Source organism: Gadus macrocephalus, chromosome 3 (genome assembly GCF_031168955.1).
Source record: "Gadus macrocephalus chromosome 3, ASM3116895v1".
Classification (NCBI taxonomy): Eukaryota; Metazoa; Chordata; class Actinopteri; order Gadiformes; family Gadidae; genus Gadus; species Gadus macrocephalus.
In genome coordinates, this window is record NC_082384.1 from 11,150,573 (window position 1) to 11,176,844 (window position 26,272).

A 26,272-nucleotide genomic window follows, 5' to 3' on the forward strand; every position below is an offset into this window, starting at 1 on the left:
CATGTTTCAACGACGTCAGGTTGCTAGGGACGCTGCTTTCGCTAAACTAGCAGCTCACGTGTTTCCTGCTTTTGTGTTATTAAACCGTTACTTTATGTAACTTTTAATGATATTGTAATAACCACAGGCGAGGTATTGAGCGAAGTAAGCTTGATAGCAGGTTTATTGGATTCCACAATCGGACAGGCAGGCACAGCTCCACCGGAAAACTACAACAACCAAAACTCCCGCCCGGAAGGAAACCCCCGGAACCCCCTCTCAGAAGGCCCACCCCTTCCTCCCAAACCCTGTGACGCTACAATATCATCTTGTTAGAAACACGTTTATCTGAGAGCCAACCCAGTCGCCCAAAGCATACGTTGACAGTGTACGTTTTCGTGAACACTGGATTACGTCGCATTTCAACATAAAATAGCGTGTTAAGCACACGTACACACACACACACACACACACACACACGCACGCATGCACGCACGCACGCACGCACACACACACACACACACACACACACACACACACACACACACACACACACACACACACACACACACACACACACACACTAACACACACACACACACACACACACACACACACACACACAATGCATTTCGCTGCTAAAACAACACTTGGGCTGCTTCTAGGACATTTTGGGTGGATTTTGAACGGTATGTGGGCAGGACGTTTTTTGCAGGCACCTGGCAACCCTGCGCTGTTGCCCGAGGTGCAACAGCGCAGTTATTTTGGCCACCATGGCCAAAATAATTAAATAAATACTATGGCAGAATAAAGAATAGATTCATGCATTATCATTCAACTTGAACATGTGTTTTTACAGTATAGAGTGGTGGAGGGATGACGTATGTTGGCCAACCCGGAAGTGAGCGTCGACCTGGGTTTCCCTTGACAAAATGCCAACGGGTTTTTCCATTGGATTTTGGATTATTGCAGAAAAATTACCTACCTGGGACCCCCACACCGAAACTTGGCCCGGTCGGACCCCGAGGGCAGGAATTCTATGGCCTAACTGGGACCCCCGCACCGAAACTTGGCCCAGTCGGACCCCGAGTGCAGGAAGGGGGGGCCTGGACTTTCATAATCTTCACTCGGTGAATGTAAAGGATGTTTGGTCGGATGTTATGACGAAGAATCATAATGTGAATGGGAATATTCTATAAATGTCTTCATATCATCTTTCGTCTCAACACTTCTGCTGCAGCCGCTTAAAGTCTCACTCCGAGAACCTTAAAACATGAATCAATCCATTAGAAGTATGAAAATATCTTCCCGGTGGCGTAACGGCAGTGGTGTAGTCAGGGCTGGACTGGGGACATTTTTCAGGCCGGGCATTTTTAACCAAGAGCAGGCCACCACCAGGTATTGACGGGGAAAAATGTAAGCGCGCTGTGTGACAGCGTGGGTTTTTTCCCCAACTGCTTTTGACATGCGTACCCCTTAAGCCTTTTTGTCACACCATGAGTACCCCTTCACTCATGCAATGACTATGCTGCACACATTCGTTAATTTATCCACATACCCCCTGCAGTTTGCTTGCGCACCTCAGGTGGTATATGTACCATATACCCCTTGTTGGGAATCACTGCCTTAAACGATCAATGTGCACTAGGAGACACAAACATTTTAACACTATGAGAAGCATTATGAAAAGTTCTCCCAAAATACTGTTAGGCTTATCAAAAGTATGATCTATTGACCGTAGGTCACATTACTTTTTAGATGTCATTTCTTTCAACCTTGTTACTTAAATTTAAGTAAAGGAATTATATTAAAAAATATTAATTAATTCATTTTAGTTAATATAATTATAATAAATATAATACTGTAGGCTAAACTATGAATAATATATCATTACTTGTGTGATACAATGCATTATTAAAGCAAGAAATGACTGGATGACTCAGGGAAGCCGTCATACCACACACCAGCAGACGCCACCGCATCACAGACGGTGCAAAACAGCAAGCTTTTACTTCGTAAGGCAGACGCACGACAGTCACACAAACAGAATGAAGAATAAAGAAACAACCTGGCGGCAGCCACCGCGACAGTCACACAAATGCAATGAAGAATAAAGAATAAATAAACAACCTGGCGGCAGCAGCGTTGTAACTAGCCATGCACACAATTACAAAACGTAATTGGCCTGCCCCTCACCTCATTGGCCCAGGCTTCAATCAATCATGATAAAGGGCAGATCTGCCAGTTTAACTTGCATTAACTTGAATTGACGTTAATGTGGCCTGCATTGAAGTTAACGTGGCCTGCTACGTTAGACGGGAGTTTGGCATGAATAAAAAAATAAATAAAAGGCTTCAGGCCACCGGGCATATGCCCGCCATGCCCTATGCCCAGTCCAGCGGTGGGTGTAGTGGTCCCTGGAGAAGTGGGTATACTCTAAATGTTTGCCCTTTTTTAACGCAGCCCAGAAAAACGCCCTGTTTTAGAAACAGTGACATGTGAGACTACTCTATATAGTTTACCCAAAAATCCTTCAGTAGTATTTGCTCATTGTCACATAATTTCTGCTGCTTGATCTCAGGGAGGAAGGATCATGAAATTACTAAACTAATACTCGCCCACAGACTAGTGACAGACAATTTGACAATGCATCCTTGTTCATATTTCACCTTAGATTAAAAAAACGCACATCATTCTCTTCCACATCAATCAAGTCGTTAGATATATATAATATCAATATATATAAATATCATATGATGATTGAACATCATCATTCAAATTATTCAACAATCGAATCAGTAAAGGCAGCGAGTATTAGCCAATAAGAGGCAGAGTAGCGTGGGTCATGACTCATGGCTCACAGAGCTTTTGGCCGTGATATTATATATAGAGCTCCGGGAGTCGCAAACGGCAACAATCACTTTCTCCTCCATGCTGCAGTTCACCCCGGACTGCACTGCACTGAGTTTGACGGTTGAACGCTGATTGGCTGTTACGTTACATATGTCACTCAGTGACCACGCTGTTGAACGCTGATTGGCTGTCATCGCGCGAAATTCGCGTCAAAGTTGAAATATTTCAACTCTAGCGAATTTGTCGCTGCACAAATCCTCGTGAACGCCAAATCCACAAATCACCTGTGCACGGCGAAAGTGTGGCGTGACAAATCAAAACTAGTCGCCGGTTTTCTCTCGCGAAAACTACGTTCACTTGTATGGGATCTTGTCGCCCCGTCGCGTTTGGTGTGAACGCAAAAAAGTGGGCAATTTGGCTTGCAGATACTACTAAATGGTGCGCATCTGGGGGGATTTAGAAGTGGGTATACGCAATGATGAATGAAAAATAAGTGGGTATACGCCGTATACCCGCATATACCCTGGACTACACCAGTGCGTAACGGTGCAAACAAGGTGTCCTTTGACATCTACATTTCGAGGCGATTGCAACAGTGCCACACATGATCATATTTGAATATATTTTGGGGTAGTAATTAGCTGTCGATTTTGGAGGCCTTTATCAATAATGACCAGCTATAGATTTGCTTCCGAAGGAGATTTTTGACAAATTACATGTTATTTAGCATCTACACGTTAAGCTGAGTCCAATGAGATCAAGCTCGCCCTCTTGCTACACCGAGATCATGTCCTAGACCTAGGTGTACCATGTAAAATACATGTTACCATTTGCTAGAGTGTCATGCTTGGTGTCATTGGACTCAGCTCAACGTGTAGATGCTTAATAACATGTCATTTGCCACAAATTTATATCGGGAAGCAAATCAATAGCTGCTCATTATTGATTAAGGCCTCCAATTTCGCCAGCTAATTACTACCATTAAACATGTTTGAATATGCTCATGTGTGGCACCGTTGCAATTGCCTGGAAGCGTAGATGTTGAAGGATACCTTGTTCGCCCTCTTACGCCACCGGGAAGATATTTACATGCTTCTGATTGACTAATGAATTGATTCAGCTATTCCCCCAGAAGTCTGGGGTCAAAAAGTCAAAAGGAGCCGGCACCACGCCGCTTATGAGATAACAAAAAGTTAATGTGTATTTCTCTCATAACTTTTTGTCATTATTAAAGAGAGGCCTGATTCTCAGATATGCATGTTGGATGGCTAGGGTGTAGGCAGGCGCGTTGTTAGACCTGGGCATTCGGGGCTATAGCCCCGGATCTTTTGGGATCAGCCCCGGATCTCTGCCGTAAAAAAAAGAAAAAAAGAAACGTGTATATATATATATATATATATATATATATATATATAATAATAGCTGCTTTCATACACGTAAGTACTGGCTGCTCTTCTGAATATATGCTGCATCGTTGCAGCAACATTGAAGACGATCGCGTTGACTTCTGCGGTCTGTTCTGCCTCCATGCTGTCTGCGTCGAACCAAAACAAACCTGAGTGACAGCGGCCGCACTTATCCCGCCTCCTGCGAATTTACATAATATCCCTCCCCTTGCAATGCCGGCGCTGGCACTGGCCGCGGGAGCAAGATGTTATTCAAACAAAAATGCATCAATCATTGTTTTATTCTTTCATTAAACAATTTCTTCCATTCTTATAAATAAAAAAATAATAAAAATACATATATAAATCTAGCCAACTTGGTGTCGCTAAACAAATTCTGGTGTTGCTATGGCAACACCCTGGCGCCCGCCACTTCTCAGAGGTCTTCTCAGGTCAAGTACAGTTATAAAATATCGTTGATAAGAGATGGATATAAGAAAATTCTTAGGAAGAAAAGGGCAGAGCAAGAACAAGCGGTGGAGAGTGTGGCATCATCTCCACCAACCCCTGATGAGAACACTTCGATCAGCTCTGGTTTGTGAAAAGCAGCCAGTCGATAGCTTAATTTTGATTGATTAATGCTGGTCTGGTGTTACTACCTAGTAGCTAGCATAGTAGCGGCGCCTGTCTTGTCTCTCTAGTGGTCGTTCGTTCTAAAACACTACAATCTTTTGAGAAGCAAATGGTTGCAGCCTCTATAGGCTTACTGTGGCGCTGATGTGAGTACTGTATGCATGCAATACTACTACTCATAGTAATAATCGGAGAGGGTTGAGAAACAGTAGGTTGACAATCCATTCTAGCTTGGTACCTCATTTTGAAAATCCCCAAAAAAGAAACTATGCATAGGACTGTTCTTTCAATTTTTAATACATTGCTTTGGAGGTTTTCAATCTAACATCCCACTGGTTTGATTTTACCTAAGAGAAAAATGTTTATTTTTTTAAGCATCCACAGCAGCCTTAATAATGAGATTATGAGACAATGAGAATGAAGCGGCAACAGTGTGACTGTACAGAGTGAGAGAGATGGCTTCAATGGATGACCAGGGATTGGTGGTGGCGTTACCCAGGAAGGGCGGCTGTAGTTAACTGCAAGCAACAGAACATGAATAGTGAAGTGGAGGAAGGAGTCGAAATGAGACTTCATTAACAGATTCATGTACAGCTCAGATTTATATGGAGATAAGCTTCTTACACAACTTGCATACAGCATAAGCAAGTAACAGAAACAGTCTGGGAAGATAATTTTTTCATTATTTAAATCTACGTCCTGGTTACAGGTCGCGCGATAGCGCATATCATTTCATGCAAGCGAGTGTTTACTTCCTGGTTACAGGTCGCGCGATAGCACATATCATCTCATGCGATCTTAAAGAGAACATGACGTGAACAGTTTAGGAATGCATATTCCGGGAAAACATTAGAACTCTGCAATGCTGACTAAATATAAAGCATGTTTTTATCCGTAACATTAAACCTACACTGACAACAAGTAATAACTTAAAAATTAAACATAAAAGCAGACCACTACTTACTTGCCGTTGCCTGGCTGGGGGAGAAAGGTCAGTCGGAGCAGCGATGGCTTCCTGACATCGGGTAGGTGCACGCAGGCTATATAGGCTATTCTAATGTCTAATTTTTTCCGCTGGCACTCGGCATAGGCGACCTATGTGCTGGGGGCGCCCTTAATTAATTAATTAATTAAGATACCGTAGCACGCAGGAGTCAGGACGGTGCTCCCCCCCGGGCTAAAGCCCCGGATGTTTTCAATTGCTAACGACGCGCCTGGGTGTAGGTCTGGGAAGAACTTCAGCGAGCGAGCGAGCCGCTGGGTGAGGTGCAACGAGATGGAGCACTTGCTGAGTCATTTCCTGTATGGCTGGAGCCACAGGTTGAAGCGTATATGCGTCCTTTGAGACCCCCTTTGATATATAAGAGACTCCAAGGTACACCTTACTTAAATATTGTCACCTATTGCATCACTTCCTTTAGGGCTTCGGCCTCCTAATTGATCATAATTGAATGCCCTCTTTCATATATATGATACCACCACCACTGGGACGTGGCAACAATTATCCAAATCCATATGGGGAAGGGGGGGGGGGTACTTGTGGACAGTAGGGGTGTACACTAGACATAATTAGGAAGCAAACTCAGGAGATGGAATGACCTCTCGCAAATATTTATTTAATAAATTGTTTCAAATAACCCTGCCTCGTTAAATCAATGAGTTTGTTGTTTTGCTTTCAAAAATAGGTTATAGAAGAAGTCTAAACTGCAGAAAATAAAAACGGTGCCTTTTAGGGATACCTTTGAATATCTGTCTATTTTCCATCGGACCCTAGTTTACGACAAAAACAATACAATTGACGGCAGCTCCTTTGCCGCGTGGTTTTTGGAGCCATAAGGATTAGAGGGGGCAGTCGATAGCAACCACTATAGCAACCATGACGTCAAGTGACTGGATGCAGCCCCGTTGAAAGAAATAGAATACCACCCTACACACACAGGAGATTAATGATTTTTAAATGATTATGACCATGAACATTTTTTTGAGAAACACTCCCATTTAGAATGCATTGGTTTACATTTCGTTCTTTGGAGCAGTTATTTTTATTTATTTTCAGTTTTTGTGGAGGTGCTTCAAAGATGCTAATTTTTCTGCAATAATCCAAAATCCAATGGAAAAAACAATACAATTGGCAATACAGTTGGCTTTTTGTCAAGGGAAACCCAGAGGCCTGTTTCAGGTAGCTGGTTTAACATACTCTGAGTTTAATCCTGCGCTCTGAGTTGGTTGACTCAGAGTTCAGGGTTGAAAAGCAACTCTGGGTTTTCGGTTTCAGAACAGGTGATCAGCGTTGGGTTAATCAACTCTGAGTATGTTCACTCTGGGTTGAGGGCGTGCCTGTTGACTATAAAGAGCCATCATCAATGGATCTCTGATAACATGATCAAACATGGACCAAAAGCGTAGATCCACTTACTTTTACTTACCCCACGGAATTGGAAATTCGAATGAACGCGTATGCCGAACAGTTACCCATTTTAACAAGAAAAAGCAATTCCGCCGCGGCAGCGAGAGCGCGAGAGAGAGCTTGGCAGTAAATAGCTGAACAAGTCAATGCGTGAGTAAAATAAATTAGTAAAATAAAATAAAATAAGAGGAAAGTTTAATATCTTCCACTTATTCAATATGTAAATTGTGTGTGTGTGTGTGTGTGTGTGTGTGTGTGTGTGTGTGTGTGTGTGTGTGTGTGTGTGTGTGTGTGTGTGTGTGTGTGTGTGTGTGTGTGTGTGTGTCAATTTACGCAACCCCGAGTTGCCCCACGAGGACTTGGCAGCAAATGAAGATGAAGTACAAAAATATAGTTTAAACAGGTAAACTAATGTTTAATTTAAATCAAATCAATTGTGCTGTTTTGCCTGCTCTACCTAATTTAACAGCTATATTCAACATGTGATGGGCCTATATTTAAGCAGTAAATGTAGGTAGTACATTTCCCAGCCACCCCAACACTGCCAATATTTAATAGGATTTATATATATTAGAAGGCTACACCTAGGCAAAATGCATTATATATTTAAGCAATAGATCACGCCAGGCTGTGGTATGTGCTCATTATACCACTGTTAAGGGGTGTTGTCCGGCCCCGACGCGCAGCGGAGGGCCGGCGACCCCCTTCACAGTGGTATAATGAGCACATACCAATGACTGAAGTGATCTATTGCTTTTATATAATGGTTACTGTTATGGCGAAACGAAAGTCATAGACACACTACATTTAAAAAGAAACAAAGAAAGTCAGTCAAAGTAGCCGTTTTGTTAAAGAATACAAAAAAGTAGTCCCTCCTGGCTGCCGCTATGCATCGACGGTCGCTATGCAACACACTTTAGCGTCCCTGCGAGAGAAGGTTCCGATAGAGCGGTTCGCCGGCAATTTATCCTATGGAGCAGTTCACTCGCCGTGTGCCTAAGGTTTCGTTAGTCTCTCCATCGTCTTGCTCACTCTCGGAGTGACAACATTTACACCCTCTCCATAATCCAACACATGTTTTACTTTGTAACTGTTTCTACTTCCAGGCGCGGAGTGATATGCAAACTTTCACAAAATGATCGGGCGTCATAGCAGTTATGTATATGCTCATTATACAACAGTTGGGAACCAATCAGATCGCTGGATTTAGGTCCCCCGTTGTATAAATATATATATATATATATGTCTTCAAAATAGCGCTTACTGAATATTAGGGTAACATTTTCCTCCATGTTAGCAAATCGGAAAAAAAGCAGAGGCCCGGCAGACTGGAGGGGGTCCACCTCTGCAGCCCTCACAGAGGCTGAGGAGATGGCCCTCAGCCAACAGAGTATGTTAAGGGGCGTTGTCCGGCCCCGACGCGCAGCGGAGGGCCGGCAACCCCCTTCACAGTGGTATAATGAGCACATGCCACTGACTGAAGTGATCTATTGCTTTTATACAACGGTTACTGTTATGGCGAAACGAAAGTCATAGACACACTACATTTAAAAAGAAACAAAGAAAGTCAGTCAAAGTAGCCGTTTTGTTAAAGAATACAAAAAAGTAGTCCCTCCTGGCTGCCGCTATGCATCGACGGTCGCTATGCAACACACTTTAGCGTCCCTGCGAGAGAAGGTTCCGATAGAGCGGTTCGCCGGCAATTTATCCTATGGAGCAGTTCACTCGCCGTGTGCCTAAGGTTTCGTTAGTCTCTCCATCGTCTTGCTCACTCTCGGAGTGACAACATTTACACCCTCTCCATCATCCAACACATGTTTTACTTTGTAACTGTTTCTACTTCCAGGCGCGGAGTGATATGCAAACTTTCACAAAATGATCGGGCGTCATAGCAGTTATGTATATGCTCATTATACAACAGTTGGGAACCAATCAGATCGCTGGATTTAGGTCCCCCGTTGTATAAATAAATATATATATATATATGTCTTCAAAATAGCGCTTACTGAATATTAGGGTAACATTTTCCTCCATGTTAGCAAATCGGAAAAAAAGCAGAGGCCCGGCAGACTGGAGGGGGTCCACCTCTGCAGCCCTCACAGAGGCTGAGGAGATGGCCCTCAGCCAACAGAGTATGCGTCCTGTGGATGAGGGCATCACTGGGGGGAGCTCCTCTGATCTCCCCACCCCCCAGGATAGAAGTGCCTTTATAAGAGGTTGGTTATTCAAAATAATTAAATATGTACACGCAACCCAGCGCGTTGCAAATTAGATGGGGCAATATTCTGGCTCAAGTAATAATTGCACTGTCTAATCATCTGATGGCGTCATCGCCCTACTTGAACCAGATGCCCTCACCAACTTCCATGCAATTGTAACAATTCAAAAGATGCAAAAGGATGCTTTGGAGATCCAAATTTTGGAACATAAGTTAAAGGTGGGGGAGGTGCAAACTAGGATACTGTTCCCTGCTCTAAAAACATACCCAATATAAATTACTTCATTTTTTTTGTGCTTTCAGGAAATAAAGGAATCCTCATAATAAGTAGATTGTCTTTATTAGAACACGGGCTGTGGTGGGACAAGTTATTTTGTTGAACAGTTTACTCAAAGGGTTTTATTTCAGTGAACAATGCAGACGATTATGCTGAGCATGTGCATGTAGAGAAGAACAGCATCTGGTAAAAGCAGTACCAGGGTCTTTTCTGCCTTGCATTCTTAAAATGAGTTTCTTGACTTGCAGCAGTTATAGGTCCGTTAGTCAGCTACTCTGATCATGGGAAAGCCACAACGTTGAAGTGACTGTAGTACAGAGCGGGTGGGATGCACGGGGCGGATCATTCTGCACAAATCAGTGGCTCTCTCGTGGGAAGGTGCTTCAGCGGGTATTCGAGCTACGCAACGAGATGTCGGAGTTTCTGAGGAATGAAAAGCCCGACCTCGCAGAGTTTTTTTCCGACCCTGAGTATGTTTCCAAATTGCATATCTTGTCGATGTATTCAACATTCTCAATAGCCTTAACCTCTCCATCCAGGGACGCTATGCATCCATCCTTGACGTTAGCGACAAAATAACTGCTTTTATGAGGAAAACTGAGCTATGGAGAAGAAGACTCCAAGATGGAGTGACCGACATGTTCCCGCAACTCACGGATTATCTTCACGCAAAAAGAGGTAGCCACCTCTCACCTCACTGCACTCAGCAGGCACTTCAAATCGTACTTCGCGGACGTGTATACTGATGCTTGTTGGGTGCGAGATCCCTTTGCGCCAGGAGTAACATGTAGCGGCCTCACTAGCAGAGCATGGATGAGTTGGTGGACTTATCTTGTGATCGGACTCTGAAGGCCCGATTCCAGCAGGTGAGCCATGTAGACTTTTGGCCCTCCCTCTCACGTGAGTATCCTGAGCTCACAGCACAGGCCATGCAGGTATTGCTACCATTTCCTACTACCTACTTATGCGCAGTGCCGCCGCTCCCATAACGCGCACTACGCGCTGCGCGTAGGGCCTCAAGTCCTGAGGGGGCCCCCAAAAAAAAAAAGAGAGTGATCTTAGAGTCTGTTTATCGTCCATCACGCCAAGACTGGACAAACTATGTAGGGAGAGACAGGCACACCCATCTCATTAAGTGACACATTAATCTTCTTAATATGGGGTGCCTATTCATCTCTCTTTCTGTTTAAGAGTAATAATAATAATAATAATAGATTCAATTTATATAGCGCTTTTCACGTACTCAAAGCGCTTTACATGGGGGCACAAAAATAGATAAACAAGAAAAAAGAAAAAGTTGATGGGGCTAGGGATAGTGAGTGATCTAGGGGTAGGCAGAGGAGAAGAGATGGTGAGGGACTCAGAGTCACGAATATGTTGGGGGAGGGAGTTCCAGAGCCTGGGAGATGTCCCGGAGAAGGCTCTGTCACCTAGGCTGTGGAGTTTTGATGTGTGGGTGGAGAGGAGACCGGCTGAGGAGGATCTGAGGGCCCGGGGGGGTTGGTAGAGGGAGAGAAGATCAGAGAGATATGGGGGGGCCAAATGGTGGAGGGCTTTGTAGGTGAGGACCAGGAGTTTGTAGTGGATCCGATGTGAGATGGGGAGCCAGTGGAGATTCTTGAGGACTGGGGTGATGTGGTGCCACGCTTTAGTATGAGTGAGGAGACGGGCTGCTGCATTCTGGACCAGTTGGAGTCTGTTGATGGAGGTGGTGGAGATGCCGGCGAGGAATGAATTGCAATAATCAAGGCGGGAGGAGATGAAGGCATGGATGAGTCTTTCTGCAGCGTGAGGTGTGAGGGAGGATCTGATCTTTGCAATATTACGGAGGTGATAGAAGGAGGTTTTGACAGTGTGGCGGATGTGGGGTTCAAGGGAGAGGGTGGAATCAAAGATTACGCCAAGGTTGCGGGCCTGGGGGGAGGGGGAGACCGTGGTGCCGTCGATAGTGAGTGTGGGGGGGTTTGCGAGTTTACTGAGGGTGGATTTGGAGCCAATGAGGAGGAGTTCAGTTTTGTTGCTGTTAAGTTTCAGGAAGTTATTTTGCATCCAGAGAGTGAGTGAAGACAGGCAGGTTTCAATGTGGGAGAGGGGGGGGGGTTGTGGGGGGATTTGGTGCTGAGGTAAATCTGGGTGTCGTCGGCGTAGCAGTGGAAGTCCATGGAGAAATGGCGGAGTAATTGACCAAGGGGGAGGAGGTAGATGATGAAGAGGAGGGGGCCAAGTACAGAACCTTGGGGAACACCTTGTGTGACGTGGCTGTGGCAGATGTGTGGTTGTGGAGGGAGATGAAGTAAGATCTGTCGGAGAGGTAGGAGTGAAGCCAGCTGAGTGCAGTTCCTTCGATTCCGAGGTTGCTGAGTCTGGTGAGCAGGATGGTGTGGTTTACAGTATCGAAGGCTGCACTCAGGTCAAGGAGGATGAGGAAGTTGAGGGAACCAGAGTCGGCAGAGATGAGGAGGTCATTGAGGACTTTGAGGAGAGCGGTTTCTGTGCTGTGGAGGGGGCGGAAGCCAGATTGGAGGGATTCAAAAAGTATGCATTATTGTCACCTTATATCAGTGCTTTTGTATTGTCTGTTAATACTACTTGATTTGATTAATCAAAGAGTTGATGTTGCACTTGTTACATTGTGTTCCACTGTGTTTCTACAGTTAATTGTATCTCACTCACTCACTCACTCACTCACTCACTCACTCACTCACTCACTCACTCACTCTCTCTCAAAGTTAAAAAGTTTGATTCTCTCTGTACCTGTTACTGCATCAGTACATTTTTATTGTCTTTTAGCACTTTACTTATCAAAAAGCCTTTGCACTATTGTTGCAGTTCATTTTTATTTGTTCAATATATATATTGTCTGTTACATCAATGTTTTTTGCACTGACTGTTATAAATAACACTTTCATTCATTGTTATTTGCTGTGATGAATTACCAAATGGCCCAACTATTTGTATCTATTTATAAAAAAATAAATAGGAAAAGGTAAAATCTATTTACATATTGTTTATGCCAAAATACAATAAAATGCTTATTTAACACTATTGTGGTATTGGCACTGAATGATTGAAGCATAAAAGAGTTCAAAAGCATCTAACAGAAAAAATAGATATGAGCCTATGATTACATTTGTGTTGCGGTTATGTGGGGGTCCTTGAAATAAATTCTGCCCTATGGGGGGGTCCCCGGCCCCATATAGTTTGAGATTTTTCTAAAATCAAAATGACATGATCCTACATATTATTATTACATAACATTAAAGACAATTGATAACGTCATTGCCCAAAGTGAATAAAACCTGTATTTCTTAACTCTATATTATTAACTGTATAATTATTTTTTTTAAGGTATCCATACATATTTCCAATGAACAAAAACGACACTCTGTATGCATTCATCAAGATTTTTCATGAAGTTTTGAGCCCTTTACACCATCCATTCTTTCTGTGCTCCACATCAGAATCGAGTCGGCTGGAACAATCTGAGAAGCACGGTAGCCAAACTGCGGCAGAGGAAGCAGGTAATTAATTATTTTTTTTATTTTAAATGTTAAGCATACTTAACAGATATACTTGGAAATAGAATTGCTTCATGGACATTGAGCAATTATGCTGACCAAGGTAGTTGAGATTATACTTATATCATTAACACATCATGCACTTGACATGGTTACATCCCTCCAACTAGGCAAAATATAGTACTTTTTGGTGTGACAAAATAAATCTTACCATGGTGAAAAGAATGATTCGAAAAGCTTAACTAATGGTAAACTAATGATTCAAAAAGCTTATTGGTGAACGAATGGTTCAAAAAGCTAAACTACTGGTGAACGAATGGTTTGCGAAAGATGCATGACTTTACATTAAGGTACCCAAAAAGCTTCACTACTGGTAAACAAATTATTCAAAAAGCTTCACTACTGTTTAACTAATGATTCAAAAAGCTTAACTACTGGTAAACGAATGGTTCCCGAAAGATGCATGACTTTAAGGTACCCAAGAAGCTTCAATACTGTTCAACGAATGGTTTAAAAAGCTAAACTACCGGCGAACGAATGGTTTGCGAAAGATGCATGGCTTTACATGAAGGTACCCAAAAAGCTTCACTACTGGTAAACAAATGATCAAAAAAGTTTCGCTATTGGTAAACAAATGATTAAAAAAGCTTAACTACTGGTGATCGAATGGTTTGTGAAAGAGTAACAACTCAGTATAATGCATTACTTTATATGAAGGTACACAAAAAGCTTTACTACGGGTAAACAAATGGTAAACAAATGATTCAAAAAGCTTCACTACTGGTGAACGAATGGTTCGCGAAAGACTAACAACTCGGTATGATGCATTACTTTACATGAAGGTACACAAAAAGCTTCACTACTGGTAAACGAATGGTAAACAAATGATAAAAAAAGCTTCACTACTTGTAAACAAATGATTAAAAAAGGTGAACGAATGGTTAAAAAAGCTTAACTACTGGTGAACGAATGGTTTGCGAAAGATGCATGACTTAACATTCAGGTACCCAAAGGGCTTCACTGCTGGTAATCGAATGAATTAAAAAGCTTAACTACTGGTCAATGAATGGTTCACGAAAGAGTAACAACTCAGTATGATGCATTACTTTATATGAAGGTACACAAAAACCTTCACGAATGGTAAACGAATAGTAAACGAACGATTCAAAAAGCTTCACTACTGGTAAATGAATGATTCAAAAAAGCTTCACTACTGGTGAACGAATGGATTGCGAATGAGTTACAACTTATCATCAGTCAGATCCAGCTCTACCAGTCGATCCAGTGTGGGACCCAAGCCAGCCCTCGACAGCGCTTCAAACCAAGGGCGGCAGGTTTAAAGCATGCCCTGCAGCGGTGGAGAATTGCTTTTAAGCCTTCAACATTACTAATGCCACATAATAAACCTTAAATGTGAATATTAATGTATGTATTGTGTGTATGTATTGTGAATATCTTTATTCAAATATGACAATCATCCCGTCTGTGCCCTGTTAATTTAATAACTAATTGTGAAATCCCAGGAAAATTCAGTTGCTTTCATAATCAATTGGTCAGTTTGCTAATTCACTGAATGATTAATTAATACAGTATCCCCTAGTCTGTTCACCAGACTAGGGGTAACGAATACAGTGTTCTCCTGGGGTCTCATTTTAAAACTGTGCGTGGGATCATTATTAAAAGTGCACGAACGCCCAAAAGCCAAGTTTTGCGTGCGCCCAAAAATATTCAGACTTATAATACCCTGCGTACGCACACCTCTAAGCAATCTTTCCTTTATAAATCACAGAGTGCCTACAAGTGTGTGCAGCTGAATCAGCTTCACGTTCCGTCCTGTACCGTCCCTTTTTAACCATAAATGGTCAATGCAAACAACCTCATGAATGCGATCTGCATGTAAAACAGACTCAGATGGAAGTATTATTTCTTGTCGGAAAGAATGGCAGAAGGACTGAGAAAAGCAAAAAAGGGAAATTTCACCGAGGTTGAGGTGGAGACACTTGTGGGTGAGATGGAGGCCCGAAAAGTAGTTTTGTTCGGCCGTCACGGGATTGGGATCACTAACAACAAAAAGCAGAGTGAGTAGCAACATGTTGCTGCAGCAGTGAACTCTGTCAGTGGCACGGAGCGCACAGTCCCAGAATTAAAAAAGAAGTGGTCTTACATAAAGGTACATATTTTTACGTACCAATAAATCGTTATGGTCCCTGAAGACCCTCTCCCTCCGAATCCTGCCATTTGCATGGTCCTCCAGCAGTGCCAGCAGTGCCATGGTGCAGCATTACGCACGGGGCTCACCGCTGTATTTATAGGGTTACGGTAATAAGACTGACCGAGAACACCTTGGATAATCAGTTTGTAATCACCCACGTAAAATGCTCTTGAACATAACCCCTTTTTAATGCCTGATTTGTCATGAAAAGCATCAAGAGGAACGGACAATAATATAACGATTGTGATGAGGAGTATGTGGCTCGGTTTTCCACACTTGGGATTTAATCGACATTTGATTATGTGTTTACAGTGTCACATAAAAATATTATGTCATTGACACATGTTGGACAGATGCTTTATTCCATGCAGTCGCGCCGTCAGTGGACAATATGGAGTGACAGGATTAAATATAGAGAATTTTCATTTTGAATTTTCATTTCGATTCTAAGGAGATGTTTCTGGAGTTATAATTGAGAAATAACACAGTTGACTTAAATTATTCTGATTCCATAGATTTAACGCATGATACGGGTTGAAATTAAACTTATGAAAGGCGATGATAAAACATAATCGTTCTTCCCTACATTTCTTCTGTCTGACTTCAGTTCACCACCACACCGTCTGTCGCCAATTCTCCTTTTCCTCCAAACCATGCGTACGCATTGGGTCAGAGTTTGCTTAGGGCTGCGCACATTCTCCCGTCAAGTCAGTATTTTATAGATCACAACCTTGGCGTGGAAAGTCACGTACGCCACTTTCAGCCCCTTTTTGTGTGGTTATAAATGAGACCCCAGGTCTTTTTACCAGTAACTCCTGAGTAGTTACCGAATAACTGTAACTTAGGGCCCCAGTTAAGGCCCCAATTAGGGCCCGAGTTGGGCCCCAGGTAGGGCCCCAGTCGTTCATCATTCGTTGCTCAGTAACGAATACATTAGTCCCCTGGTCTGTTTACCAGTAACTCCTGAGTAGTTACTGAATAACTGTCACTTAGGGCACCAGTTAGGGCCCTGGGCCCCATTTCCCGAAAGCATCTTTAGCCTAAGTGGATCGCAGAGTGGGTCGTACGAGCATCGTACAGTTTTCACACCGTTTCCCGAAAGCATCTTTGGTAACGAACGTCTTGAAAACGCTCGTAGCTAACGAGTGCTCCAGGGTACTCGTAGGACGCTAAGAGCCTCGTTAGCCTAGCCTCAGTGGCGTAACCAGCGGACATTCCTAGTATTGTATTATAACACATTGGTAATGGTGTATCACGTGCGTCTGAGCCTAATGTGGGCCATTTAGTTTGAGAGAGACAGTCCAGGAAATGTTTTAAGCAGGCAGGGCACTTAAAATGTGTGAGAGAAAGTGGGGGGGATTTGTGCAGACTGACTAGGCTACTCATAAAACGTAGCCTAAAATAATGTAAAAAAATATATATATATATATATAAATTATAAAAAAATAAAAAAATGCAAAGGAGCAGGCAAAAGGCTGGGATATGGTGGGGATTGGTCACGTTGACGGGAATGTTTATTGACATGTGGGAGGGTGGAGGGGGTTAAAAAAATGTCTCAATCACTCTGTCTCACACCGATCTTCCTCGTCGTCATCGTCCTCAATGTCCTCCGGTTCGACCAAAGCTACCCCAGCCTTAGCTGCAATGTTATGCAACATAGCTGTCACACATATCACAGCGCATGACTTGGCCGGCGAAAACTGGAGCCCTCCGCTGGACTTGTGAAGGCATCTAAAGCGCAACTTCCACCTCCCGATCGTGCGCTCAGGATTAGGACTGATATATATGTCGGCCTAGGCTTAATCAATTGTGTTTTAATATCTTTAGCATTCATATTATTGCAATCTATTATTTTCGTAGGCTACTCTGCGGTTGGCCTAGATGGGGAGATATTTTAACCCTTTTTAACCCCATTTTCCTCCGACATTCCTGCGTCATAGCCCGTTTCAGCACCATGTCAGTGGACAGGTACAATCCTACGATCGTCGTGAGTGCAGCGAATGCGCGTTCACGTTAAGAGGAGTTTCGGGAAACGCTCCAAAGAAATTATCGATGGTTCGAAAGATCCATCGGGAGAATGATCTTACGAGCGAAGATCCATCGATATCGGGAAACGGGGCCCTGGTCATTCATCATTCGTTACACAGTAACGAATACAGTAGTCCCCTAGTCTGTTTACCAGTAACTCCTCCGTAGTTACTGAGCAACTGTCACTTAGGGCCCGGTTAGGGCCCCGTTAGGGCCCCAGTTAGGGCCCAGGTCGTTCAACATTCGTTACTCATTCGTTCCTAAGTAACTACCCACGTTTTTGCGTACCTTATTGTAAAGCATTGCCGGTTTTTATTTTTCAATGTCAACTGTAAATATTGGCTGTTTTTTAGCATGGATTCATGACAATAATTGTTGCGGCTTCCCACGCATTTCAATTTGCGGCGAGCCACTCTGTCAGGGGCAGGATACTTTCTGACGCACACATGACACCATAATGACTTAAAGTGTATTAATGTAGGGAAAACAAATAATGCATAATACGTGATGCCACAGTCACGTTTCAAATGTCACGCTTCATAATTCACGATTGACGGTCAAAATACGGATTCCCACTGGCTTTCGCCAGCTCTTTCCCTCACAAACCCTACCCGAATATCTCCTTATGTAGGCAGTAAGTTTGGGCAAGGTCAGGTGGGAGACCAAATCTGTTCCCGTGACACTGGTCACACCCCGTGATGCAGGTCTCAACACAATCATTCCATGCAACATAAATCTCACAATAAAGAACAAAAAGATTGTTAATGGCTCAATAATTAACCCCATACAATACAAGTAGGCTCCAATAGGTTATAGCTTATTGTGTTTATTAATGAGCAGTGAAATATGCAGATACAACATAGGATACATTTTATTGGCAACACCAAGACAAAGTGCCCCCCCGATAAACATCTAATTTTAAGTCGGCTACATCTTTATAGACAATGCCTGTTTTTCTGTAATAAAAATAACAACAACATGTGATTAAATATAATATATCTAATTTATAAAAATATGATAACATTTATTCGTTTTTTTCATTCATTGTTTTTGCCAAATGTTTGAATTATCTTTTAGTTCCTGGCTAGAATTGCAGAGCTGAAAATAATACATTTTATTCTGGCAAATGTTATTCATTTGCTTTCTTTTGTATTTTAGTTCCCACTTTGTTCTATCATGGTGAAGAAACAAATATGTTGAAATGGTTGTTGAAATCACACTGCTAAGCAGTGGAAATAGTTGTCAACTTATTCTTACTATTATCTAAATGGATTCTTACTTATGACAATTATGTTATTCTATTCTCAATCTAAAAAGTTGTTGCTGCCTCCAAATGAACTATGTTGATGTCATGGTAAACTAGGCTTAGGAAAAAAATATTATACATTCAATATAATACAAGAGTGTTCTATGTACTGAACAACAGTCCTTTGATGACCGTCAAGAAGATAGGCAAACAAAATGCAGTTGTGGTGGTCATTTTCAGAGTGGGTCCTCCTGAGGTGGTTGTTGCTGTTTGGGTGGTTGAAGTAGCGTTAAAATAACAAAATACAGTACAGCCAATATGTCTGCATTACATTTAACTTCGTTTTTGAACAGGGATCTCTAAATGCTAATCAACTTTTACTTAAGAGTAATGCCTTGTGTTCCTCTTGCTTGGCTCTCCAAACCATTATTTAATGAAGGTTGACATGGTTATTACTCTAAAATCGTAAATCTTGTGTTCAACTTACTTGCGGTAATAGTAGAAAGGTCCAGTCCAGTTAGGTTGGTGATACCTGAGGATATTAAGGCCTGCAGTGCCTGCTCTGCCAGGACTCCGGTCGGAACCACTGTTTGGTTTTGGAAGACCAGGATCATTTCCACAAGGATTGAGCCATTACTAGGACACAAAGTAAGAAAAATAAGAAAATGGTTAAAACTGGATCATGTATTACAATTTCTAATGGTAATTATTTATGAAAATAATTTAAAATAAACAAATGTAAGGAAATGCATAAATATGGTTGAAGAACTGTCGAACAAACAATTTGAGGAAGAGAATAAAATGCTTACCGAAAAGACCTAACAACAGATCGGGAATATGTTCTTGGAAAAAAAAATCTGTAGCCTTTGTTAACCTAAAGTAAAAAATGAAGCACATTAGTTAGTGAATATGAGCTGCATGGAAATCAGTGATTGTTCTCAATCGAATGCAGATGTAATCAAAAAAATTTTATCTCACCTCTCTTGTGACTTCATTAGTCAGCACACGATAGGCTGGGGAAGTAGGATCTGACAAAGAGCTTTGAAATGTGCGTGTCAAACTGAAACTCAAATCCAAAGTGCCTTCATCTGCTGCAGGAGACTCTGTAGAGTCTGGTGCAGCCGTTGTCGTCGTTGGTGCAGCAGTTGTTGTCGTAGGTGCAGCAGTTGTTGTCGTTGGTGCAGCAGTTGTTGTCGTTGGTGCAGCAGTAGTCGTTGTTGGTGCTGCAGTTGATGCTGTTTGTCCTGCAGTAGTTTGGGTTTGTATTGTTAAGGCTGTTTGAATAAGCTATGTAATTATCATGAGAATTTGTTCTCATCAATCATAATCAACCCTAACCCTAATCTAATAGTTGTAGTGGGACCAGGTGGAGCTGGTGTTGGTGTATCTTCAAAGGAGCAAAACAAATTATGTTAGAGCCAAATTGTAATTTACCATGATTTCTAAATGATTAAACAACAAGATTGGCATAGTTGGCGTTTTTGTTGCTTGTTACTTCCAAATCTTTTCTACAATGAATTATTGTTGTTTGAAAAATAAGTGTGGCATTTACGAGGATTTATCCTAAAACCCAAATCTATAAACTAGAAAATGCATTTCCTGCAGAAAATGCGGTGAGTGCTGTAGTACAAAGTGAGGTTGAAAATATGTTTCAATAAAGCCACATAGATTAAGACATAAAGAAACGTTAAATTGCTTAAATCAAGTGAAGGGATTTGAACAGAGTTCAAAAGTCTAAATGGAGTAAACAATATAAATATGCACACGATTTAAAAAAATGTAAATGGTTAGAAACAAATAAAGTGACAGCTCAATGAAAAGCGCAAAGCATTGCTAAAAATGCAGAAATGTAAAAGGAGTTGAACTGAAGAATCTGAAAGGCCAAATGCATTGCAGTGCACTGCTAAAATATCTGGAAGCTGAAATCGTAGTAATCATGATAAATTGTCAATCCTAATCTAGTAGTTTTAGTAGGACCAGGAGGAGCTGGTGTTGGTGTTTCTCTAAAGGAAAGAGACAAATTGTGTTAAAGCCCAAATTGTATTTGACCATGATTTCTAAATCACTAAACAACAAGATTGAAATATTTGTAATTTTAATTGCTTGGGTCTATACTTACAAATAATTTCTACCATGAATTACTGCTGTTTGAGTAAAATGCATGGCATTTATGATTTAATAATCTACTCTAATCTAGTAGTGAATCTATGAGTTCACTTGTATGTATTTTTTGATGAAATGTCTCCATCTCTTCAAAGAGATAAAGAGAGAACATCTGGTTTGCCAAGATTGAAACAACACATTGCCATTTTCTACTGTTTGTAGAAGATTTGTGTTATTCACAACAAAATGCAGTTGTGGTGGTCATTTTCAGAGTGGGTCCTCCTGAGGTGGTTGTTGCTGTTTGGGTGGTTGAAGTAGCGTTAAAATAACAAAATACAGTACAGCCAATATGTCTGCATTACATTTAACTTCGTTTTTGAACAGGGATCTCTAAATGCTAATCAACTTTTACTTAAGAGTAATGCCTTGTGTTCCTCTTGCTTGGCTCTCCAAACCATTATTTAATGAAGGTTGACATGGTTATTACTCTAAAATCGTAAATCTTGTGTTCAACTTACTTGCGGTAATAGTAGAAAGGTCCAGTCCAGTTAGGTTGGTGATACCTGAGGATATTAAGGCCTGCAGTGCCTGCTCTGCCAGGACTCCGGTCGGAACCACTGTTTGGTTTTGGAAGACCAGGATCATTTCCACAAGGATTGAGCCATTACTAGGACACAAAGTAAGAAAAATAAGAAAATGGTTAAAACTGGATCATGTATTACAATTTCTAATGGTAATTATTTATGAAAATAATTTAAAATAAACAAATGTAAGGAAATGCATAAATATGGTTGAAGAACTGTCGAACAAACAATTTGAGGAAGAGAATAAAATGCTTACCGAAAAGACCTAACAACAGATCGGGAATATGTTCTTGGAAAAAAAAATCTGTAGCCTTTGTTAACCTAAAGTAAAAAATGAAGCACATTAGTTAGTGAATATGAGCTGCATGGAAATCAGTGATTGTTCTCAATCGAATGCAGATGTAATCAAAAAAATGTTATCTCACCTCTCTTGTGACTTCATTAGTCAGCACACGATAGGCTGGGGAAGTAGGATCTGACAAAGAGCTTTGAAATGTGCGTGTCAAACTGAAACTCAAATCCAAAGTGCCTTCATCTGCTGCAGGAGACTCTGTAGAGTCTGGTGCAGCCGTTGTCGTCGTTGGTGCAGCAGTTGTTGTCGTAGGTGCAGCAGTTGTTGTCGTTGGTGCAGCAGTTGTTGTCGTTGGTGCAGCAGTAGTCGTTGTTGGTGCTGCAGTTGATGCTGTTTGGCCTGCAGTAGTTTGGGTTTGTATTGTTAAGGCTGTTTGAATAAGCTATGTAATTATCATGAGAATTTGTTCTCATCAATCATAATCAACCCTAACCCTAATCTAATAGTTGTAGTGGGACCAGGTGGAGCTGGTGTTGGTGTATCTTCAAAGGAGCAAAACAAATTATGTTAGAGCCAAATTGTAATTTACCATGATTTCTAAATGATTAAACAACAAGATTGGCATAGTTGGCGTTTTTGTTGCTTGTTACTTCCAAATCTTTTCTACAATGAATTATTGTTGTTTGAAAAATAAGTGTGGCATTTACGAGGATTTATCCTAAATCCCAAATCTATAAACTAGAAAATGCATTTCCTGCAGAAAATGCGGTGAGTGCTGTAGTACAAAGTGAGGTTGAAAATATGTTTCAATAAAGCCACATAGATGAAGACATAAAGAAACGTTAAATTGCTTAAATCAAGTGAAGGGATTTGAACAGAGTTCAAAAGTCTAAATGGAGTAAACAATATAAATATGCACACGATTTAAAAAAATGTAAATGGTTGGAAACAAATAAAGTGACAGCTCAATGAAAAGCGCAAAGCATTGCTAAAAATGCAGAAATGTAAAAGGAGTTGAACTGAAGAATCTGAAAGGCCAAATGTATTGAAGTGCACTGCTAAAATATCTGGAAGCTGAAATCGTAGTAATCATGATAAATTGTCAATCCTAATCTAGTAGTTTTAATAGGACCAGGAGGAGCTGGTGTTGGTGTTTCTCTAAAGGAAAGAGACAAATTGTGTTAAAGCCCAAATTGTATTTGACCATGATTTCTAAATCACTAAACAACAAGATTGAAATATTTGTAATTTTAATTGCTTGGGTCTATACTTACAAATAATTTCTACCATGAATTACTGCTGTTTGAGTAAAATGCATGGCATTTATGATATAATAATCTACTCTAATCTAGTAGTGAATCTATGAGTTCACTTGTATGTATTTTTTGATGAAATGTCTCCATCTCTTCAAAGAGATAAAGAGAGAACATCTGGTTTGCCAAGATTGAAACAACACATTGCCATTTTCTACTGTTTGTAGAAGATTTGTGTTATTCACAACAGCCAATGTGGGTTTTAATAAAAAATCTAATGTAGAACCTACTCAAGGTAATAGTAGATACGATCACAGCTAGGTTGGTAGTGCCGGTGGCTAATGCTTGAATCAGTGTCTCCACTGCAACGGTTCCATTTGGAACAACTGTTAGGTTGGTGAAGACTACAGTCAAATCCACAATGACCGAGCCGTTCCTAGAAGCAGAAAGCAAGTTAATAAGAAACATATATATGAATAACATGTATAACAAATGGTGAACAACAGTTGAACATTCAATTTGAAGAAGATAAGGAAATACTTACGTGAAAGACCTTACTAGAGAGCGGGAAAAAGTGCCAGGAAATCTCAATTTGTAGCCATTGTTTACCTGAGGTAAATGAATCGGCATATTATAGTTATTGACGAAGAGCTGCATTAAAATAAGTGATTGTTGCAAGGCTAATGCAAATTTACGAAAAACGTTTTTTATCTCACCTCTCTTGTGACTTCATCAGCCAACGACTGAAACTCTGGGGAATCAGAATCTGACAAAGCGCTTTCAAACGGGCGTTGCAAACTGAATGACACATCTCGAGAACCTTCGTTTACTGTAGGAGGTTCTTGAGGGCCCGCTGGTGCGGCAGTAGTAGTTGGGACTGCAGGAGTTGTCGTTGTTGGTGAGGCAATTGTCGTTGTCGGTACAGCAGTTGTTGTTGTTGGTGCAGCGGTTGTCCTCGTTGGTGCGGCAGTTGTCGTTGTTGATGCAGCGGTTATTGTCGTTGGTGCAGCACTTGTTGGTGCAGCAGTTGTTGTCATTGGTGCAGCAGTTGTGGTTGTTAGTGCAGCAGTTGTCGTTGTCGGTGCAGCAGTTGTTGTCGTCGGTGCATTAGTTGTTGTTGGTGCAGCAGTTGTTGTCGTTGGTGCAGTAGTTGTTGTGGTTGGTGCAGCAGTCGTTGTCGTTTGTGCAGCAGTCGTAGTCGTTGGTGCAGCAGTCGTTGTCGTTAGTGCAGCGGTTGTTGGTGTAGGTGCGGCAATCGTCGTGGTCGGTACAGCAGTTGTCGTGGTGGGTGCAGCGGTTGTCGTTGTCGGTGCAGCTGTTGTCGTTGTTGGTGCAGCAGTTGTTGGTGCAGCGGTTGTTGTCGTTGGTGCAGCGGTTGTTGGTGCAGCAGTCGTTGTCGTTGGTGCAGCAGTCGTTGTCGTTGGTGCAGCGGTTGTTGTCGTTGGTGCAGCAGTTGTTGGTGCAGCGGTTGTTGTCGTTGGTCCAGTAGTTGTGGGTGTTGGTGCAGCCGTTGTCGTTGTCGGTGCAGCAGTTGTTGTCGTTGGTACATTAGTTGTTGTTGTTTGTGCAGCAGTTGTTGTGGTTGGTGCAGCAGTCATTGTCGTTGGTGCAGCAGTCGTTGTCGTTGGTGCAGCAGTCGTTGTTGGTGCAGCAGTTGTTGTCGTTGGTGCAGCAGTTGTTGTCGTTGGTGCAGCAGTCGTTGTCATTGGTGCAGCAGTCGTTGTCGTTGGTGCAGCAGTTGTTGTCGTAGGTGCAGCAGTTGTTGTCGTTGGTGCAGCAGTTGTTGTCGTAGGTGCAGCAGTTGTTGTCGTTGGTGAGGCAGTAGTGGTTGGTGCAGCAGTTGTTGTTGTTGGTGCAGCTGTTGTCATTGTTGGTGCAGCAGTTGTCGTTGTTGGTGCAGCGGTTGTTGTCGTTGTTGGTGCAGCAGTCGTCGTTGGTGCAGCAGTTATCGTTGTTGGTTCAGCAGTTGTTGTGGTTGGTGCAGCAGTTGTTGTCGTTGGTGCAGCAGTTGTCGTTGTTGGTGCAGCAGTTGTTGTTGTTATTGCAGCAGTTGTGGTTGTTATTGCAGCAGTTGTGGTTGTTGGTGCAGCAGTTGTTGTTGTCAGTGCAGCAGTTGTTGTTGGTGCAGCAGTTGTCGTTGTTGGTGGAGCAGTCGTCGTCGTTGGTGCAGCAGTCGTTGTCGTTGGTGCAGCAGTTGTTGGTGCAGCGGTTGTTGTCGTTGGTGCAGCAGTTGTTGTCATTGGTGCAGCAGTTGTGGTTGTTGGTGCAGCAGTTGTGGTTGTTGGTGCAGCAGTTGTGGTTGTTGGTGCAGCAGTTGTTGGTGCAGCGGTTGTTGTCGTTGGTGCAGCGGTTGTTGTCGTTGGTGCAGCAGTTGTTGGTGCAGCGGTTGTTGTCGTTGGTCCAGTAGTTGTGGTTGTTGGTGCAGCAGTCGTTGTCGTTGGTGCAGCAGTCGTTGTCGTTGGTGCAGCAGTCGTTGTCGTTGGTGCAGCGGTTGTTGTCGTTGGTGCAGCAGTTGTTGGTGCAGCGGTTGTTGTCGTTGGTCCAGTAGTTGTGGGTGTTGGTGCAGCCGTTGTTGTTGTTTGTGCAGCAGTTGTTGTGGTTGGTGCAGCAGTCATTGTCGTTGGTGCAGCAGTCGTTGTCGTTGGTGCAGCAGTCGTTGTTGGTGCAGCAGTTGTTGTCGTTGGTGCAGCAGTTGTTGTCGTTGGTGCAGCAGTCGTTGTCATTGGTGCAGCAGTCGTTGTCGTTGGTGCAGCAGTTGTTGTCGTAGGTGCAGCAGTTGTTGTCGTTGGTGCAGCAGTTGTTGTCGTAGGTGCAGCAGTTGTTGTCGTTGGTGAGGCAGTAGTGGTTGGTGCAGCAGTTGTTGTTGTTGGTGCAGCTGTTGTCATTGTTGGTGCAGCAGTTGTCGTTGTTGGTGCAGCGGTTGTTGTCGTTGTTGGTGCAGCAGTCGTCGTTGGTGCAGCAGTTATCGTTGTTGATTCAGCAGTTGTTGTGGTTGGTGCAGCAGTTGTTGTTGTTGGTGCAGCAGTTGTTGTCGTTATTGCAGCAGTTGTTGTCGTTGGTGCAGCAGTTGTCGTTGTTGGTGCAGCAGTTGTTGTTGTTATTGCAGCAGTTGTGGTTGTTATTGCAGCAGTTGTGGTTGTTGGTGCAGCAGTTGTTGTTGTCAGTGCAGCAGTTGTTGTTGGTGCAGCAGTTGTCGTTGTTGGTGGAGCAGTCGTCGTCGTTGGTGCAGCAGTCGTTGTCGTTGGTGCAGCAGTTGTTGGTGCAGCGGTTGTTGTCGTTGGTGC

General features: G+C 42.4%; 1 protein-coding gene and 1 long non-coding RNA gene across 2 annotated transcripts; one reads left to right on the forward strand and one right to left on the reverse strand.

Moving 5' to 3' along the window:
• Positions 1-18,320: 18,320 nt before the first annotated feature.
• LOC132454070 (mucin-5AC-like) lies at positions 18,321-24,339 on the reverse strand. Its single transcript, XM_060047233.1, has 10 exons — positions 23,705-24,339; positions 23,533-23,597; positions 23,279-23,424; positions 21,869-22,134; positions 21,700-21,764; positions 21,378-21,526; positions 19,735-20,000; positions 19,566-19,630; positions 19,244-19,392; positions 18,321-19,022 (listed from the first exon to the last, which is right to left on the reverse strand). Exons 1-10 carry the CDS (start codon positions 24,023-24,025, stop codon positions 18,919-18,921), a joined length of 1,596 nt encoding a protein of 531 aa, XP_059903216.1. The 5' UTR covers positions 24,026-24,339; the 3' UTR covers positions 18,321-18,918.
• Positions 19,782-20,069, forward strand: LOC132454071 (uncharacterized). The gene is made up of 2 exons (XR_009524863.1): positions 19,782-19,871; positions 19,914-20,069. It is a non-coding gene; the product is annotated as an uncharacterized LOC132454071 (long non-coding RNA).
• Positions 24,340-26,272: the final 1,933 nt, after the last annotated feature.